This window comes from Phyllostomus hastatus, unplaced genomic scaffold (genome assembly GCF_019186645.2).
Source record: "Phyllostomus hastatus isolate PE091 unplaced genomic scaffold, TTU_PhHast_1.1 phas_contig_98, whole genome shotgun sequence".
Classification (NCBI taxonomy): domain Eukaryota; kingdom Metazoa; phylum Chordata; class Mammalia; order Chiroptera; family Phyllostomidae; genus Phyllostomus; species Phyllostomus hastatus.
In genome coordinates, this window is record NW_025333999.1 from 1,062,237 (window position 1) to 1,081,050 (window position 18,814).

Sequence of the window (18,814 nt, forward strand, 5' to 3'; positions counted from 1 at the left end):
AGAGAAAGAGAGGGAGAGAAACATCAATATGTGGTTGCCTCTCACATGCCCCCCTCTGGGGACCCAACCTGCAACCCAGGCATGTGCCCCAGACTGGGAATCGAACCAGCAACCCCCTGATTGGCAGGCTGACACTCAACCACTGAGCCACACTAGCCAGGGCTGGTTTATTTTTAGAAAGCCAGAAGGGCCTTGTGTCAGAGGGTCTGTGGGAGAGATATTTCATGGACCAGGTAGAAGAGAGGATTTGGATTTGGGACATGTTTGTGAACAGAGGGGACAGAACTTGATAGTGGACTTGAAACAGCTCTGGAGAGGACTGTGTCCAGCAGGTTTCTGCAGGGCCTACCTCTGGGTGAGAGTTGGGGAAATAGTGAAGGCAGAAGTGATAGTTGTGTGAAAGGCCTGTATACAGCACAGTGTTGGGTGTAACTAAGAGCTGCCTAAATGCGAGTCTGGTTACTAGTCAACAGTAACTCCCAGTGGACTTCTTCACTCTGGTTTGCCTGTTCTGGGTGCTGACGGATGAGCATGCCTCACAAGCAAACACCATAACCACACGCTTTTGCAGGCAGAAGATGAGGAAGGGTACCGCAAGCTCATTGACCAGAAGAAGGACAAGCGCTTGGCCTACCTCTTACAGCAGACAGATGAGTACGTGGCCAACCTCACGGAGCTGGTGCGGCAGCACAAAGCTGCCCAGGTCGCCAAGGAGAAAAAGAAGAAGAAGAAAAAGAAGGTATGCTGGGGACTGGGGTGGCTCTCTTGGTGTGTGCTGCCTCAGCTTCCCCATCATGGAGTGACTGTATTGCTCTTTACTTCCAGAAGGCAGAAAACGCAGAAGGACAGACACCTGCAATAGGACCTGATGGCGAGGTGAGGAACCAGGGATTTCTTTTTGTGGAAATGTCAATGTAGCTCTAGAGCTGAGATCTATTTCATTCTTTTTTTTTTCTTTAAGCTGTAAAACTGTATATCATGATGGTAAGAAACCGTACATGTCCCCTGCCACCATCCCACCCACTCCTCAATCCCACTACCCAGAGAAAACATCGTTAAATATTAGGTGTTTTCTTACAAACCTTTTCCTATGCACATGCCACATTATTTATTTTTCAGTTTTTACTTTAACGTAATTTTAGACTCATGAGTGGTCTGAGAACAGTGAATATATGTGTACTCATCACCCAGATTCCCTGCGTTTTCATATATCATCATTTTCCCCTAAATCATTTGAGCATCAGGTACAGACATGGTGGCCCTCTTCCTCCATGTGTTTCCGTGTGTATTTCTTTAAAACACGGTCACTCTTTTCTGTAACTGTGCAATGATCAAAAACCAGAAACGAACATGGATGCAATACCATGCTCTAATCCACAGCCCTTATGAAGGTCTCTCCAGTTGTCTCCCCAGTGTCCTTCACAGCAGTAGAAAACTCTGGTTCACATGTTGCATTCGGTGGTAGTCTTTGTCTTTGATCTTAAATAGCTCCTCACTTTTTCTTTGCTTTTTATGACCTTGGAATTTCCAAGGGAGCATAGGCCAGGTGTTTCCTACAGTGGCCTTCAGTTTGGGTTTGACTGGTATTGCCCTGTCATGAGATTCAGGTTATGTGTTTAGGTAGGAAGACCCTAAAGTGATGCTCATCCTTCTTGGTGCATCACATCAGGAGTGTATGGCACAGATTTGTTCCATCACGGGTGCTATTGACCTTGATCCTTGATCTCTTGGTGTTGGCCAAGCCATCCCTGCTGCGAAGTTACTGTTTCTCCTTTTGTGATTAAGTGCCATGTGAGGAGGAGATCCTTGAGACTGTGTACACATAATTGTAATTTCAAATACTTCCATCCAGTGGATTCAGCATCCATTATTTCTGCCTGTATCAGTTTTTGGTTCAGTGGTTATGAAATGGTAATTTTTTTTCCACGTCATTCCTTCTCTCTTTAAAAAGGTTTTGCTTTCTGCAGGAAGGAAAGGCTTTTTCTTCTTTCCCGTTTGGCCCATGAAACATAGTGCCCTCTCATGGATTCTTACTTAGTGTAAGGGATTACTTAGTTTAATTCATTATCAATGTTTATTTTTATGCTCAGATTGTTTCAGTTTGGGCCAGTAGGAGTCCCTTCAAATTTCTGCATCCTTTTGATGTGTCCCCACTATTCTTGGGGGCCTCCTGACTTCTTTGTGCACCACAGTGGTCAGGCTCATCTTCTGTTTGCCTGAGCCCTGGAGTTGGTCATTTCTCCCACGAGCCTTAGTTCCTTTTCTCAAAGAAGACTATCTTAAAATTAAAATCTAGGAGTGCTCATTGCTCCTTAGTGTCATTGCTTTTAGGCCCTTTCACCAAACAGATGTGGAAATAGGTGTACGTGTGTGTACACACATACCTTGCTCTTCATATGTATGTATAGTAAACACTGTGCAGTCACACTGATACCACCAGTTGTAATCCAGTACCATAGGGTTATTTCTATCCTCGCTTTCCGTATGGAAACAGCAAAAACCTGGCTCCCACTAGCCATGATACATTTCCCTATTTGCTCAATCCTAGAAGAACAGGATGTACATTCAGAACTGCTAATGCATCCCCCTCTGTAAAAGGGACCTCCTAGGTAGAAGTCAGTTTGTGTTTGGAGTTCTTCATCCCAAGTCTGTTTTCCAAATATTATGTACAGAAGTTACTTGAATAAGTTCACCCTTTGTGCCAGTCATTGTGACTTCTCCCACCCTGCTGGTTTTACTTCTTTACTCATTGTTGATTTAGTTAGGTTGTGAAACACTGGCTTGTTCCGAAAGTCAGAACTGTACAAAGTGGCCCACTCAGAGAGGGCTTGCTCTCCCCACACACCCATCTTTCCACAACATTCCTTCCCACCTCCTGAAAGCACCCATTCTGATATAATACACTCATTTGGGAGAAAGATGTGTAACAGTGAGATGTGTAAACGAGAAGCATTGTCTTTACTTGCCTCCCCTGACCCCTCCTCGTCCCACTTCCCAGAGGGAAATCCTGCGTAACCATTGGAGTGTTTGCTCCTGGCCTTTTCTGTACCTGAGCTACTGACTGGATGGTTTTCTTTTTCTCACCTCACATTGTATCTCAGACTGTCTCCCCGTGTTAGCTCATGGATACTTACCCTGTTCTTTCTAATGTTGCTGAAATGTAATACTTCTTACAGAAAAATGTTAGTGACAACATGCAAAGTAGAAGCCCAGGCATGAACACTGATTCCTGGTTGATGTCTTCTCTATACTTCCTGAAATCTTTGTGCTTATATCCTCTTTGTTTTATTTTGGGACTATTTGGGTCAATCTAGACATTAGGCTTTTCCCACTTAGCTAAAAATCTCACGCCACTTTCCATATCAAGTCATTTGTTCTCTTTTCATTTTATTGCGTTGACATGGTAGAATCTATTTTGTCATTCAGATTGATAGTTCTTTAATTTGCTTCCCATTTGAAGCTATTATGTTACAAAGATCCTGCACTGAGAAACTCTTTTCACCTCCTGCCCAGTTGATAGTGATTTCCCTTGTTTCCTTTTTTCCTATTGCAGTGTTGCTGCAATGAGCCTCCTTGTGTGTTACCTTTGATGCTCCTTTAGCTTGGGCTGTCTTAATAAAACACCACAGCACCATAGCCTATGTAGCTTAAATAACAAACATTTATGTTCTCACAGTTCTGGAGGCTGGAAGTCCAAGATTGGGTACAGCAAGGTTGGTTCCTCGGAAGGGTTCTCTTCCTGGCCTGCTTTGTAACAGAAGCATCACTTAGTGGTGGCTGTGAATTGTCCTTATTCCCAGCCAGTGGTTCTCAATCTTGGCTGTACATCTGAATCACCAGGGAAGTTTTTATAACACTCTAGAACAATTGAGTCAGAATTACTTGGGTGGGTAGGTGCAGGCATCAGCACTGTTAAACATTCCCAAGGAGCACTCGGGGTAAAAGTCACCAATTGGAGGTTTGTGCATCAGGGGTTGGTTCACCACTCCCCCCCTACCTTACGAAGGTGGACCACTTTGAGGGTGAGGTTGTAATGTGCATGGAGGCTAATCTCTCTCTACTGTATGGATGGTGGTGTGGTGATTGCAGTACTTTGAAGAAAGGAGAGGAAGATACAAAACTTGGAAGATGCTGTTAATAAAATTTAGTTGAGTAAATTTAAAGATCTAATTGATTTTATTTAATAATTCATGAATTGGGTAGCAGCTCATCTAGCAAACAGAGGGGTTATGCAAGATGGTAGGTTTTCATAGAAACAAGGATGAATCAGAAAAGCCAGCAAGAGAAAGATGAAAACTTACTGGAAAGAAATAAGAGTTTAGGTGATGGTAGCTTCTCATTGGTTGAACTGGGTTTTAATTGTCTAGATTTGTTACTGGGCAAGAGGAATACCGTTCCCCTGCGGGGTAGTAAAGTGGATGTGCTTTGTGTTGGGGTGTGCAAGGCAGCTCTCTTTCTGGTGGGGTTTGTAATGGACTTCCTGGTTGGGGTCATTGGCTTCGAGTGGTAGAGCACAAGAGCTCCCTCTACAGGCCTTCCCACCTCCAACTTTAGTTCAATTTAATTGGATCCAATTTAGTTGATCCAGTTTTTTGTTTATTAATTTTCACAATGCAAAGGTTTACACTAAGAAATTCATCCTTATTTTGAATTCTTTCTCCAGGAAATTTGAAGGGGGAACTGTTCACCTAAAGTTGACATCTCAAAATAAGAAATCAAAGAATTTCACATTTGTTGCTAAGAAATGCAGTATAAATGGAAAAAATCAAGGCCAAAAGAATGTGAATAGTACAGTCATTTGTGTAAAAATTAGGGGAAACCAGTTCTTGTTTCTGATGCATGGAATTGATCTGGAAGGAAGCGTGAGAAACTGGTACTGGTGGGCATCTGTGACAAGAGAAACTGTCAGGCTCCGGGACGGGGATCAGGGAGAATCCACACTCTGTATTCTTTGGAATTTTGAACTATGTTGAATAGTTCAACATGTAGTTACCCATTTGAAAATGAAAACAAGTATGTCTCTTACCTCCAAGAAACTGTTGTCATCAATGGGTTCTGTGTTTTCTTGAATCATTAATATACAGGTAACCCATTTTCACAGCCACTGGCCATGGTTGTGTGCCATTTTGGGGGCATGGAGTTGGGGGTGCACTTCCCCAGTTGGCCGTGGTTAGTGAACGAACATCTGAGGTATGGACACCACAGAAGCGAAAGTCACACATGTGGCTCTTTTTCAGCCTCTGGATGAGACCAGCCAAATGAGTGACCTGCCTGTGAAAGTGATCCATGTGGAGAGCGGGAAGATCCTCACAGGCACGGACGCCCCCAAAGCGGGGCAGCTGGAGGCCTGGCTCGAGATGAACCCGGGGTGAGTCAGGCCTTGAGTTCCAGGTGCAGCCAGGATCCTGAATCAGCCTTGTTCCGTGGGAGTGGGCTGGCAGCTGGGGGTGATTTTGCTTTCATTTGGAAATAGCCAGTTTGGTGGGGTAAGTGACTCATGCTGTCTGGGGAGATTTATATTAAAAAACTAATGTTTTTTTCTAGGTATGAAGTAGCTCCAAGATCTGATAGTGAAGAAAGTGGCTCAGAAGAAGAGGAGGAGGTAAGAGTCCATTTCCTTCTGTCAAGGCCCTTGGAGCTCTGTAGTGGTGACCTCTGCGCCTTGTGCCTCAGTCACCTCTGCATGCTGTGACCCTCTCCCACTCTGCCTGGGTGTCATGTGGGACGAGATGGGCAGAGGGCAGCCGAGGCCCCAGTTCTGATGGGAAGTTGGTGCTTTGGAGATGCACTGTCCCATAGAGTAGCTTCTACCCTCACATGACTATTTTAATTTTTAATTTATCAGATTAAGTAGAATTGAACACTTGGGAAGGATAACTCAGAGGGATCGAGGGGTGGAGTTTCTGAAGGCAGCATTCATGTCACACAGGGAGCATCCTGCAGGGTGTTCTTCGCTCCCCCTTCAGCCGGGTGAGTGTCTGAAAAGGCTTTCCAGTGCCTTAAAAAGCTTTGCCACCTCCACTCCTTTTTTAAAAAGGAAATTTTAATGGGCATTTTTTTTTAATGCTATTAAGATTGAACATTTTTGTGAGTGTTAACTGATCATTTAGGTTTCTTCTGTGAAGGGTTTGCTTCATTTGTTTAATCAGTTAAGTGTTTTTAAACTGAATTTTTAAGCACTCTTTTATATTTATCCCAGTCTGAAATCAGCTTACTGTTCACCTAAATATATCTTTTCCTTTGTCCTGTTTTTACTCCCTTCACTCTCTTCTACTTAGGTCTTCTGGAATGTATTTGGTGTAGGGTATGAGGTGGAGCTCTGACCACCCCCCACCCCGACCCCAGTAGTATTGAGTAAATTGGCATTCCGTAAAAGCCGTCCCTTCTTATTGACTGGTGATATTTTTTAAAAACGGTATGTTTGGTTTTTATATCCATTGGAGTCCTTTTAGGGCTACCTGTTCAGTTTCTTTTAACACTCTATAATGGTTCTTCAACCAGTGTAATATTTTGTTGTAATTTTTTAACAGCTTTATGGAGGTATAATTTACATACCATAAAAATGCATCCATAGTGGGCATACAATTCAGTGATTTTTAGTGAATTTTCAGAACTGTGCAATTATTGCTGCATATCAGCTTTAGAATGTTTTCCATCCCCCGAAAATGCCCCCTCCTATTTGTTTTTAGCTTGTTCCTGCTCCCTCCTCTAGACCCAGGAGACCACTGATGTGCTTTCTGTCTGTATAGATTTGCCTTTTCTGAATATTTCATACAAGTGGAGTCATGTAACGTAGTATTTTGTGTCTGGCTTTTTTCACTTATCAGGTTGATCCATGTTCTGTGTGTCAAGAGGCCTTTATTTTTTTTAGTCCTGAGTCACATTTCATTGTTCTCATGTGCCGTGTTCGTTTCCCCTTTCACCAGTGAGGCATTTATGTTTCCATTCCTTGCTATTACGAGTAATGTTGTTGTGAACGTTTCTGCACATGTGTATGTGTGTGGACATGCATTTTCATTTCTCTTGGGTAATACCTAGGAGCGGCATTGCTGGGTCTCATGGTAAGTTTATGTTCATCTTTGTAAGAAACTGCCTAACTTTTCTAAAGTGGTTGTACCATTTAATGGGATCCAGTTTCTTCCTATCCTCATCAGCAGTTGGTGTATCTGTCTTTTTGATTATACTCATCTTAGTGGGTGTGTAGTAGTATCTCATTGTGGTTTTAATTTGTATTTTCCTAGTAACTAATGATGTAACATTTTTTCTTAGGCTTATACACTATTCATGTATCTTCTTTGGTCAAAGTCCAGATCTTTCACACGTTTTGGGTCATTTGTCATCTCATTGAGTTGTAAGAATTTTTTGTATATTCTTGATACATGCCCCATCAGATACATAACTTCCAAATATCTTCTAGTTGGCTTGCCTTTTTCCCTCAGTGGTGTCTTTTGAAATGGAGAAAATTTAAATTTTGGTAAAATCCAGTTTATCAATTTTTCTTATGAATTGTGCTTTTGGTATTGTATCTAAGATCTCTTTTAAAGTCACAAAGATTTTTCTCTACTGTTTTCTTCTAAGAATTTCATAGTTTAAGCTCTTACATTTAGGGTCATAGTTGAGTTGAATTCTATGAGGTGGAGGTTTAAGTTTATTTTTCTGCATATGGACATTCACTTACACAACACCATGTAATGAAAAGACTATTCTTCCCCCTTGAAATTGTCTTGGCACTTTTATGGGAAATCAAGTTAACTGGAAATGTAAGGGTTTCTTACTCTCAGTTTTACTCTGTTGATCTCTGTGTGTTCTTTTTGTTCTCCTGCCAGTCTATCTTGATTATTGTAACTTATAGTAAGTTTTTGAAACCAGGGTATTACTCCTCTAACCTTACTGCTTTTGTCTATTCTAGATTCCTATGTTCCTATATCAACTCATCAGTTACTATAAAAGTGATTGCTGGGATTTTTATTGGGTTTGAGTTGAATCTGTTAATCAGTTTGGGAAGAATCACATCTTAACAATATTTAGCCTTCCAATCTATGAACATGGAATGTCTCTCCATTTATTTCGATCATCCTTAATTTCACTTAGCAGTGTTTTATAGTTTTCAGAGTACAGTTTTTATACTTTTTTGTTAAATTTATTTCTTTTAAAAGATTTTAATTACTTATTTTTAGAGAGATGAGAAGGGAGGGAGAGAAACATCGATGAACGAGAGCTACATTGATGAGTTACCTCTTACACACTTCCAACTACAGACCCGGCCCTCAACCCAGGCACGTGCCCTGGCTGTGAATTGAACTGGCAACCTTCTATTTTGCAGGCCAGCACTTAATCCACTGAGCCACACCAGCCAGGGCTATTCTTAAATATTTTATTCCTTTTGTTGCTATTATGAATAGAATTTCCTTAATTGTATTTTTAGATATTTTGTTGCCATTATAAAAAATTAAATTTGTTATATTGATGTTTTAAAATCCTGATCTTTTAGCCTACAAACTTGGTATACTCGTTAGTTCTGATAGTTTTGTTTTGTTGTTTTTGTGGATTCTTTAGAATTTTCACATGCAGGATCATGCCATCTGTAAATAATGGCAGTTTTAGTACTACCTACCCTTCTTGTCCATGTGCCTTCAGTTTCTTTTTTCTTGCTTTATTGCACTGGCTAGATTCCAGTACAGTGCTGAACAGAAGTGTCAAAAGCAGGCATCCTTGCCTTTTTTTCCAGTCTTACGAGTAAGGCATTTAGTCTGTCAGTGCTCTTTGGTGTTAGCTGCAGGTTTTTTGTAGATGCTGTTTATCAATTTGAGTAAATTTTCTTCTAGTTTATCGAAATTTTTATCACAAATGGGCTAGATTTTGTTGTCTCCTTTTTCTGTCATTAAGTTTGATTATCTGGTTTTTGTCTGTTTTCTACTAATATGCTTTATTATATAAATTAATTTTTGGATATTAATCCAACCTTGCATTCCTGGGGTTAGTTCTACTTTGTCCTTGTGTACAGTATTTTCTGTATATTGCAGTGTTGCTAATATTTTGTTGAGGTCTTTGGGGTCTGTATTCATGAGGGATCTTGGTCTGTAGCTTTCTTGTGATATGTTTGTGGTTTTGATACTGGGTTAACATTGGCTTTATAGAAGGGGTTGGAAAATGTTCACTCCTCTGATTTCTTGAAGAGTTTGTGAATAATTTGTATTAATCTTAAAATATTTAATAGAATTCTTCAGTTAAGCCATGTGGGACTTGCCTTTTCATTGTGAATAAATTCTTGGTTACTAATTCAGTTAGATGGTACAAGTTTCATTCAGATTTGTGTACTTCTTGAGTCAGTTTTAATCATTTATGTCTTTCTAGCAGTTTGTCCATTTCATTTTTGTTGTTTGTTGGCATAAAGTTATTTATAGTAGTTCCTTATTAACATATTTCTATGGGGTTGGTAATGATATCTCTTTCATTGCTCATTTTGGTAATTTAGTAATCTGCTTTTTATTTTGTTTGCTAGTCTACCTAAGCTTATATTATTGACTTGAGACTTCTTTTCTCTTTTTTAAATAGATTTTATTGATTTATTTTTAGAGACAGGGAAAGGAGGAGAAAGAGAGGGAGAGAAACCTCAGTGTGTAGCTGCCTTTCACACTCCCCCTACTGGGGACCTGGCCCATAACCCAGCCATGTGTCCTGAGCAGGAATGGAACCCACGACCCTGTGGTTCTTAGGCTGACACTCAAATCTATAGAGGCACACCAGCCAGGGCAGGGACATTTTTTCTGGTGTAGGTGTTTAAAGTTATAAATTGTCTTCTGAGCACTGATTAAGTTGCAGTTCATACATTTTGATATGTTGCTTTTGTTTTCATTCAGTTCAAAATATTTTCTAGTTTCTCTTGTGATTTTTTTTGACCCTCTGGGTCATTTAGAAGTATATTACTAAATTTTAAGAATTTGAGAATTTCCCAGATTTTGAAAGAATTCTTAAATCTCCTCAGGAAACATTGAGTGTCTATTACATCCTATGGAGAACTTTAATGTTAGGTCATAGTGTTAAGAGCTCCTGGTTTTGATTGCATAAGCTCTCTTTGAAATACCCTGTTTTTGATTTGAGAAGACACTTTGTATGATTTTAATTCTTTTAAATTTACTGAGGCTCATTTTATAGTTTAGCATTCTGGGGACCGTTTCATGTTCACGTGAAAAGGACTCTGTAGTCTTTGGGTGGAGCGTTGGTATGGTAGTTACACTGAGCTGGTGGGTAGTGCTGTTCGGGTCCTCTGTGTCTTTGCTGGTTTTTCTCTAATTGTCCTATGAGTTGTTGAGAGTGAAGTTGTCAGCTCTCCAGCTGTTTCTGTTGAATTGTCTATTTCTCCTTTAAATTCTGTCAGTTTTTACTTCATATATTTTGATGCTCTGTTGATAGGTATATGAGGGGGGACCCCCAAAATGGAATTTATTTATTTAAAAATTGTGTACTTATTTTTTCATGTTTAAACTTTAGTCACTATCAAAGTGCTCTCCATTTGATACAATACACCTGCTGAGACGTTTTTTCCACTGCTCAAAACAGTTTTTGAACCCATAGATTTTGATATCGTCTAGTGCTGCTTGCTGTTTTGTCACCCTATCCACATCGGCAAAACGTTTCCCTCTGAGGACTTTTTTCAACTCGGGAAACACAAAAAGTTGCTCAGGATGAGATTGGGTGAATTGGGAGGGTAGGGTAAGGGAGTCATGCCGTTTTTGTTCAAAAACTGCTGGACACTCAACGAGGTATGGGCAGGTGCCCTTGTAAATCATCCATCATGAAATTGGTAGACACATTGAAAGAGTCTTCACAAACATCCACTGTGAAGCCGAGTGCAGCCTCTCTCAACAACAGCTGGCCGACTGATACAGAGAGGTTCTTACAACACTCCTCTAGCGGGGTGGTGGGGGGAGCCTATAATACAAGGGGTCTACCTTCCAAAGGATAATTTCAGGGTTTTTGCGTGGTCCCGCTCTTGTATTTAATCGTTATTAATATATTTAACATTCTGTCATAAAATATGTCTTTGTCTCTAGTAATATTTTTGGTGTTGAAATTTATTTTGTTGCATATTAGTGCAGTCACTCCACCTTTCTTGTAGTTACTGTTTGCATAGTGTAAATGTTTTTGTTGTGTTACTTTAAAGCTCTCTGTTCATTTGAATCGGAAATAGCAGATGGCTAGGTCCTGCTTTTTTATCTGGGATGCCACTGTCTGCCTTTTGAGTTTTATACTGTTCACATTTCATTATAGATATGATTTTGTTTACATTTTCCATTTTGCGGTTTCTTTGTCTTCTGTCTTTTTTTCTCTATTTCTCCTTTACTGCCTTCTTTTGGGTTAACTATTTTTTAGTGTAGCATTTTATTTCTTGTTTTTTATTGTCAGTAAGCTTTTTTAGTTTTTTTTTTTTTTTTAATCCTACCTGAGGGATATGCTTATTGATTTTAGAGAGAGAAGAAGAGGGGGGAGAGAGACAGAGGAGCATTGATTGGTTGCTTCCTGTATGTGCCCCAACTGGGGATTGTACCCGCAGCCTTTTGATGAACAGGATGATGCTCCAACCATTTGAGCCACTGGTCAGGTCTGGGAAGGTATTTCTTTAGCTTTCATTTTGGAAAGATAATTTAGCAGGACATAGAATTATTTGTTGACAGCCTTTTTCCTTTTAATAGCTTCCTCCTAACTTTCTGGCTTCTTGTTTTAGATGCGAATTTAGCCACTAATTGCATTAATGCTACTCTACTTGATACTTTGTTTTTCTCTTTTTTGCTTTTAAGATTTTCTGTTTGTCTTTGGCAGTTTGTGAAACCTGTCTTTGTTATTATATTCCTTGGTATTTGTTCAGCGTCTTGTCTGGATAGTTTCATGTTTTCCATCAAATTGAGGGAGTTTTTCATTGCTGTCTTCTATTATGATTTTCTGTGTGTGTTTTTTGTTGTTGTTGTTGTTGTTTGCATTTGAGAAAGAGAAAGAGAAACATCATTTGTTGTTCCACTTATTTATGCATTCATTGGTTGCTGCTTGTATGTGCCCTGACTGGGTTTCAAGTCCACAATCTTGGCATATCGGGGCAATGCTCCAACCACTTCAACTGTTTCTTGATGCATTGTGCTTAAAGATGGTTTCCTTTAGTTCTTTGGACATATTTATAGTAGCTTTGAAATACTTATATTAGTTTCTTCCAAGTTATAATTCTAAGTCCAACATCTGGGAACAGAGACAGGTTCAGTTGCTTTTTCCTGAGTACTTAGCACACTTTCCTCCTTTCTCTGGTACTGTAACGTTCAGTGGAAGCCTATTTTAACCACTTCAGATTCTGACTTTTCCCCTGGAAACGATTGTTTTGATAGTGTTGTTTGTTTGCTTATTCAGTAATTTACATGGACTGAGTCTGTGGAATTGTTTCCCCACAGTGTGTGCTGCCTTTGGTGTCTCTGCTCAGTTTATTGTTTTGGTTTTATTCTCATTTTTATTTTTAATCCTGGTTCTCAAGGTGTGGGATGTGTTTCTTCATAATTTAGTAGTCACCCAACAATGGGACAGAGATCGTGCTTAGACACCCAGAGCCAATACGGCTTTTATTTTCTGCTTAGCCTCTTCTCATTTCCTCAGTACATGGGCACAGCTCCAGCCACTAATATGCTTTCCCAGCCACAGCTGAAAGCCTCGCCCTCCCCAGCAGCACCACTGGTGCGGGTATCACCCAGTTCCATAAAGTAGTGACTGAGTCCCCATCAACCTCAGCAGCCAGGCCTCACGACTGCCCACCCTGGCAGAACCTTCGTGATGGAGCTGAGGTGCAGGGGTGTTGGAAGCAGTCCCATATAAGAACACTGCCCATTCCCACACTTCCTACCTGAAGGGCAGTGGTTTTTTAAGCATTAATACTTTTCAGTCTCAGGGAGATCTGAAATCGTTGCTTTCTCCAATTTTGTTCAGCTTAAAGTTGCTTGTTGAAGAGAGAATTTGTCACAGCTTCACTCAGGCTTAGCCAGAACTCTAACCCACATTTTAATTTCAGACATGAAAATATCAGTTAGGGTAAGTCTGTACCAGTTAAGGGGTTTTTTTTTTTTTTGGCCCAAAACATTTGTGCTGTTATCACCTTTTTATTATAAAATCATTTTGCATGCACCAAGAGAAATCCCGCTGGATTTTTACTGGAATTGTTTTGCAGATTAATGAAATATATATTTTTTAGCTTTATAGTCATTCCATTTTAGAGAAAGAAGATAATTATTGAGACTCTATGAGTTATACAGTAATACAAAGATGGTTTACTATTGGGAAGTGCGTTCATGTATATTAATGTGTCACTGTCGCAATTACCAGCCGGCAGTGACCAAAAAACGCTGTGGATGGCTCGTCAACACGCAAGAAAAACACACAGAGACAACCAAGTCTTATGGGGAAGTAGGAACGAAATGGCCACTCTCTCTGGTGGGGAGAGTGCCCCGTTCCTTCTCCAGAGAGGCTTTTTATTGGTTTCGTTTGCATAAGAATTCAGGTAAAGCTCATTACTCATTGCTAGAAAGGAAGGATCAAACAATAGGTAACAAGGAAGTCTGAGGGCCTATTCTGAGTCAGGGTCAAAGAGCTATAAAAATCTTTAAAGAACAAACTTACTTCTTCCCTGGACCCTCATCATTCAACTGAGAGCATTCTAAACAAAGCAGGTTTCACAGGATTTTATATATTCTTTCTTAGGCCTGATCATCCGGGAAACCCGCCCTTTCCAGCACAGAGCTGCACTACCCTGTCATTGTTTCAGGCTTAGGTGGAGCAAGAGAACGAAGGCAGCCAAGAGATAAGGAGATTTTCTCCCCCACGATGAGGACTCAGGCTGGACTCAGGCTATGTCAAAGCCGAGGGGCGAGGGTCCATCACCCCCTTTTGCTGTAGCCCCCAAAGTCCTTCCTTGGGGACCTCCCACATAATCGTGCCTGTCTTAGGTCGTTCCCCCCTTAGGGAATCTTACCCATCATTGGCTAACCAACCAAGCATTGGGGGCCAGTTATGAATGAAGTAGCAGAAGCAGAGCTCCTGCCGGGGAGATAAGCCTGTCTCCTTGGTGGCTTACTGTCCAAGGTCGTTCCCTCAGCCTTAGCGTTGGTGGGGGTTACAGCTTCTGATACCAGGCAGGGTGGTCCCCAATATGTCACACAAAATCCCTTCATCATCTCAGTAAATGCTGAAAAATTGCTTTCGTGAAATAACATTTATACTTAATTTACAGGTTTATAGAAAGCCTCTGTCTGTCATCCCCAGTATTGTTTGAACATATTTTAGGCATTTTAAGCCATATCAATAAAGCTAGAAGTAAATCAAGAGGAACAGATATTGAGTATACAAGACTGATACAAGACTTGTATCACAAATCCAAATACTGTCACAAATACTGATGCCTTACTGATGTGGCTTAGTTGGTTGGGCTTCATCCCACAAAGTGTAAGGTCACTTCTTCAATTCCCAGTCAGGGGACATGCCTGGCTTTGTGAGTTTGGTCCCCTGTCACAGCATGTACAAGTGACATCTGATTGATGTTTCTCACATTGATGTTTCTTTCCCTCTCTTTTTCCCTTCCTTCTCCTCTCTCTGAAAATAAGTAAATATTTTTAAAAAGTGTTTTATATTGAGGAAAATCCTAGAGATTCCAGTGAAAAACTGATTGAGTAAGTTGGACAAGGAATAAATGTGTAGAATCTGTTGTGTGACGGAAGCGGGGGCGTGAAGAATTTGTTAGTAGTAACTAAAGTACAGAGTACCCTGAGTTAGCCTTGAAAAGAAGTGTCTGGACTCCGCTGGGACAACTAAAAATAAAACACTGATCAATTAAAAGAGGAGGCATGATACGTGTCAAACATGTGTTTTCCCCCTTGAATCCTGTGCCTGTCCCTGTGGGATGTCTTGAGGTGACATGGCTTTGTCTCTTGGTAGGAGGAGGAAGAGGAACAGCCACAGCCAGCGCAGCCTCCCACCCTACCTGTGGAGGAGAAAAAGAAGATTCCAGATCCAGATAGCGATGACGTCTCTGAGGTGGATGCCCGGCACATCATTGAGTAAGGCGTCCTTGCACATGCTCCTACTCCACCAGCTTCCTTCACTGGGGGCAGGGCTGTTAGATTGTCGGCCTCTACCTGGGCAGCACTCACACTGGCCAGCTGGTAGCCGCTGCCTCATTCTTCCCTGGATTAGTATTTGCTGCCTTGCCTGTCTTGAGACTGTCCAGCTTCAGTTTGGTTTGTCTTATGGCTCAGGTCACGGGTCCTCAGACAGAAAGGGCTGGTCCAGAGTCTTATATCAGAGTACACTGTCACAAATACAAATATGTGTCCTCAGCTGCCGATTCTGTCTTCTTCCAGGAATGCCAAGCAAGATGTTGATGATGAGTATGGTGTGTCCCAGGCCCTCGCTCGTGGCCTGCAGTCCTATTATGCTGTAGCCCATGCTGTCACTGAAAGGGTGGATAAGCAGTCAGCGCTTATGGTCAATGGTGTCCTCAAACAGTACCAGGTGAGGCTGGAGGGGGCCGTGGCTACATAGCAGTCTCAGCAAGTTAGTTCCCAGCTTGTGGGAGGCTGCTGAAGTCAGACAGACCCAAGTTCACATTCTACTCCTTGTCTCTGGTACCTCACCCCTTCTCTCTTAAGTCTCAGTGTCCCCTTCTATAAAGCAGAAATATGATCTGTTGAGTCAGCCAGCAGGAGGAGATGAAACGGTGCAGTGTATCAGTATCTGCTGGGTGCTTGATCTGTGCAAGGCAGGGTAGCAGCATGTTCGCCACTGTTAGCCTCTGAATCCCCAACGACTCTGAAGTCAGCACTCTTAGCCTCCGCATTTTACAGGTGAGGGGGCTGCAACTGCGGAACAGAGAGGTACAGTAGTTCCTCAAAATCTTACAGCTCGGGAGCGGTCAAACCAGCACCAGGTGCATATTTTCTGCAGGAAGCTCTGTGCAGCATGCGAGAGCAAGGAGTGAGCTTAGCTGTCTGGAGCCTGCAGCCCCAGCTCTTCCTTCTGTGAAGGTGAAGTGTGAAGTGGTGCTGGCACTAAAGCTCTTTGTCCGGCCTCCCTGGGACAGCCGAGAGTCAGCGCTTCCACAGTGGAAATTTCTTTTTTTTCTGGCCCCATATCTGAGCTCATTTATAAGCTCCCAAGAGGCAGCTGGTTTATCTCCAATCAAAGAACACATTTCCCTGATTTTCCGTTAGGGTGTGGCCCCTACACCCCAACTTTCCATGAAAGAACTCTCAGAACCTCCCATGCCGATGTCAAGGTCCAAAGAGGTGAAGCCTGTGACCAGAGGACATTTCCAGTGGCTAGTGTTGTAATCAAGGGAATCAGAGCTTGGCCAGAAGTTACTTCCTTAATCTCTTATGAAAATTTCTAAACTTTTCTTTATATACTTAATATTCCATTGGAAAAACATTCTTTTATGTAATTGCCTATATTGTGGAAACCTTGCAAGCTTTGGAAAGCTCTCAGTTAATCTGGATACAGTGGTTAGGCAGTTATTGGCTGTGCGGTGGATTCACCAGCAGGTTCCCCCAAAGCTCTGATCTCCTGAATCGAGTGTCACGTGGTTGTGGGTAGGTTTGTTCCGATGTGCTACATGGCTTGGTGTCAGGCAGTGATAGACAGGCCTTGTAACAGAAACTGAAGTACCGATGTGCATCTGAAAAGGCAACTTAATATCCTGTACATATGTTATTAACACAGCAACCCGGTGACTTCACAGGGATGGTTGCTGAGGATGAGGCTAAGGGAAGAAGGAGTGGGGTGACTGGGAGCAAACACGGGTGGCTCAGGGCAGTTGGTGGCTAGGGCTGCTCTTGCCCCTGGTTGTGCTCAAGTCCTGGAAGTGCGGAGAAGGCTCCCCAACCCGACCTGGGCTTCAGTGCGGGCCACCTCTCTGCTTGCAGATCAAGGGCTTGGAGTGGCTGGTGTCCCTGTATAACAACAACCTGAACGGCATCCTGGCCGACGAGATGGGCCTGGGAAAGACCATCCAGACCATCGCGCTCATCACGTACCTCATGGAGCACAAGCGCATCAATGGGCCCTTCCTCATCATCGTACCTCTCTCGTAAGTGCACCCACCCCTGGAGGCCTGGGAGCAGCCAGTGTGGGTACCCCGCTGCCCGGCTTCAGTGGCACCCCAGGTTTCATTCAGACACCTGTGTGCTAGTTTACTCGGGCTTCCCTAACAAGGTACTACAGCCTTGTGGCTTAAATAGGCATTATTTTCCCGGACTCCATAAGCGTGAGAACAAGGCATCAGCCGGGCTGGTTTCTTCTGAGGCCTCTCGCTTAGCCTTGTAGATGACCATTGCCTCCCTGTGTCCTCACACAGTCTTCCCTCTTTGTTGCTTGTATCCTTATTTCCTCTTTGTGTAAGGACACCAGTCATTGGATTAGGGCCCGTCCTAATGACCTTATTTTAACTTCATTACTTCTTCAGAAACCCTTTCCTCAAATACAGCCATACTCTGAGGTTTTAGCATTGAGAACTTCAACACATGGCTGTTAGCGAGACACAACCCAACCCATAACAGCCTGCCTGTGGTTTCCAGGGGCAGGTTAGGAAAGGGGCGGGTGACCGTGTTCATCCGTTGTCTCAGTTGGGGAAGCTCTCACAGGATGTCCTTAAGGTTCTCTTCAGGCCCACAACCAGCAAATTGCACATGAAGAAACTAAAGATCCTCCTGTTAGAAGTCTGGAGTGGAGCCATTGAACAGACAGTTTCCATCTTCTACCAGTGGCACTGGAGCCCTATCAGTCCCATCCCCGCCCTAGTGACACCGATGCTCACGGGTAGTGGGGGACCTGGGTCCCCAGACAGCGTCCTGTTGAGGCTCTCATTGGCCTCTTCCTCCTAGCAGACACCCTCCTGGGCTCGTGATTCCACCCACCAGTCTGGGCAGCCCTCTTCCCAACTCAGCCCCACGGTGTTTCCAGAAGCCCTAGGCCTCCCTCTCATTGACCCAGCTCAGGTCACATATCAGGCACCAGGCTAGTTATCAGCCAGGTTGGATGATATGCTCTGTTGCCAGGCTTACCTATGCTCTTGGCCTGGCCCTGGAGGGGAACCCTTTGTCTTCAGCCCAGTGCTCAGTGGGGCCCACGTCGTCATTAGGTCAGTGGATGAAGGGAAGAATGGGAAGCCGAGTGCTTGTGTCTGCCTGCCTTCAAGACAGCCAGGCATCCAAGGGCCACACACTCATGGGTAGGGATCCCAGAACCCCTAAAGAGTTTAACCTGGAGAAATTTATTTATTCTTTCTGCCTTCCCTGCCTCAAGATGTTATAAAACAGGTTGCCCTGGCAGGCTTTATAGAGAGGACTGTTCCCAGTGAGGTAGGCGGTCCCAGGCTGGCAGATGGTCTTGCCTCCTCCTCTGTGGTCAGCCCCACCTTGCTTCTCAGATTCCCAGTGCACTTGCCTGTGCGCTGTCTCCCAGCCCTCCAGTGGCTGCAGTCCCCTCTCCATTTGTTCCCCTGAGGTGTAAGTTAATCTTCACAGAGCTCTCCCCAATGTGCTGCTCTGCAGCCTGGTGTTTTAACTTCTCATTTTTAAATTATTTCAGCCCTGACCAGGTGGCTGAGTTAATTGGAGTGTCGTCAGTGCACCAAAGAGTTGTGGGTTCTATTCCTGGTCAGTGCACACACCTAGACTTCGAGTTTAATTCCTGATCAGGGCATATACCCATGTTGCAGGTCCAAGCCCTGGTTGGGGTGCATATGGGAAGCAACTGATTGATGTCTGTCTGTCTGTCTGTCTCTCTCTCTCTCTTT

General features: G+C 42.9%; 1 protein-coding gene and 1 pseudogene across 8 annotated transcripts in view; one reads left to right on the forward strand and one right to left on the reverse strand.

Moving 5' to 3' along the window:
- Positions 1 to 18,814, forward strand: part of SMARCA4 (SWI/SNF related, matrix associated, actin dependent regulator of chromatin, subfamily a, member 4) — an 83,118-nt gene that overhangs the window by 25,653 nt on the left and 38,651 nt on the right. For all 8 annotated transcript variants that reach the window (XM_045852865.1, XM_045852864.1, XM_045852863.1 and 5 more), the window contains 7 exons: positions 572 to 739; positions 826 to 876; positions 5,238 to 5,368; positions 5,545 to 5,602; positions 14,959 to 15,080; positions 15,384 to 15,534; positions 16,944 to 17,107. In XM_045852865.1, the coding sequence (XP_045708821.1) occupies positions 572 to 739; positions 826 to 876; positions 5,238 to 5,368; positions 5,545 to 5,602; positions 14,959 to 15,080; positions 15,384 to 15,534; positions 16,944 to 17,107 (845 nt within the window). The remainder of the gene's footprint in view (positions 1 to 571; positions 740 to 825; positions 877 to 5,237; positions 5,369 to 5,544; positions 5,603 to 14,958; positions 15,081 to 15,383; positions 15,535 to 16,943; positions 17,108 to 18,814) is intronic.
- Positions 9,970 to 10,087, reverse strand: LOC123828640 (annotated as a pseudogene).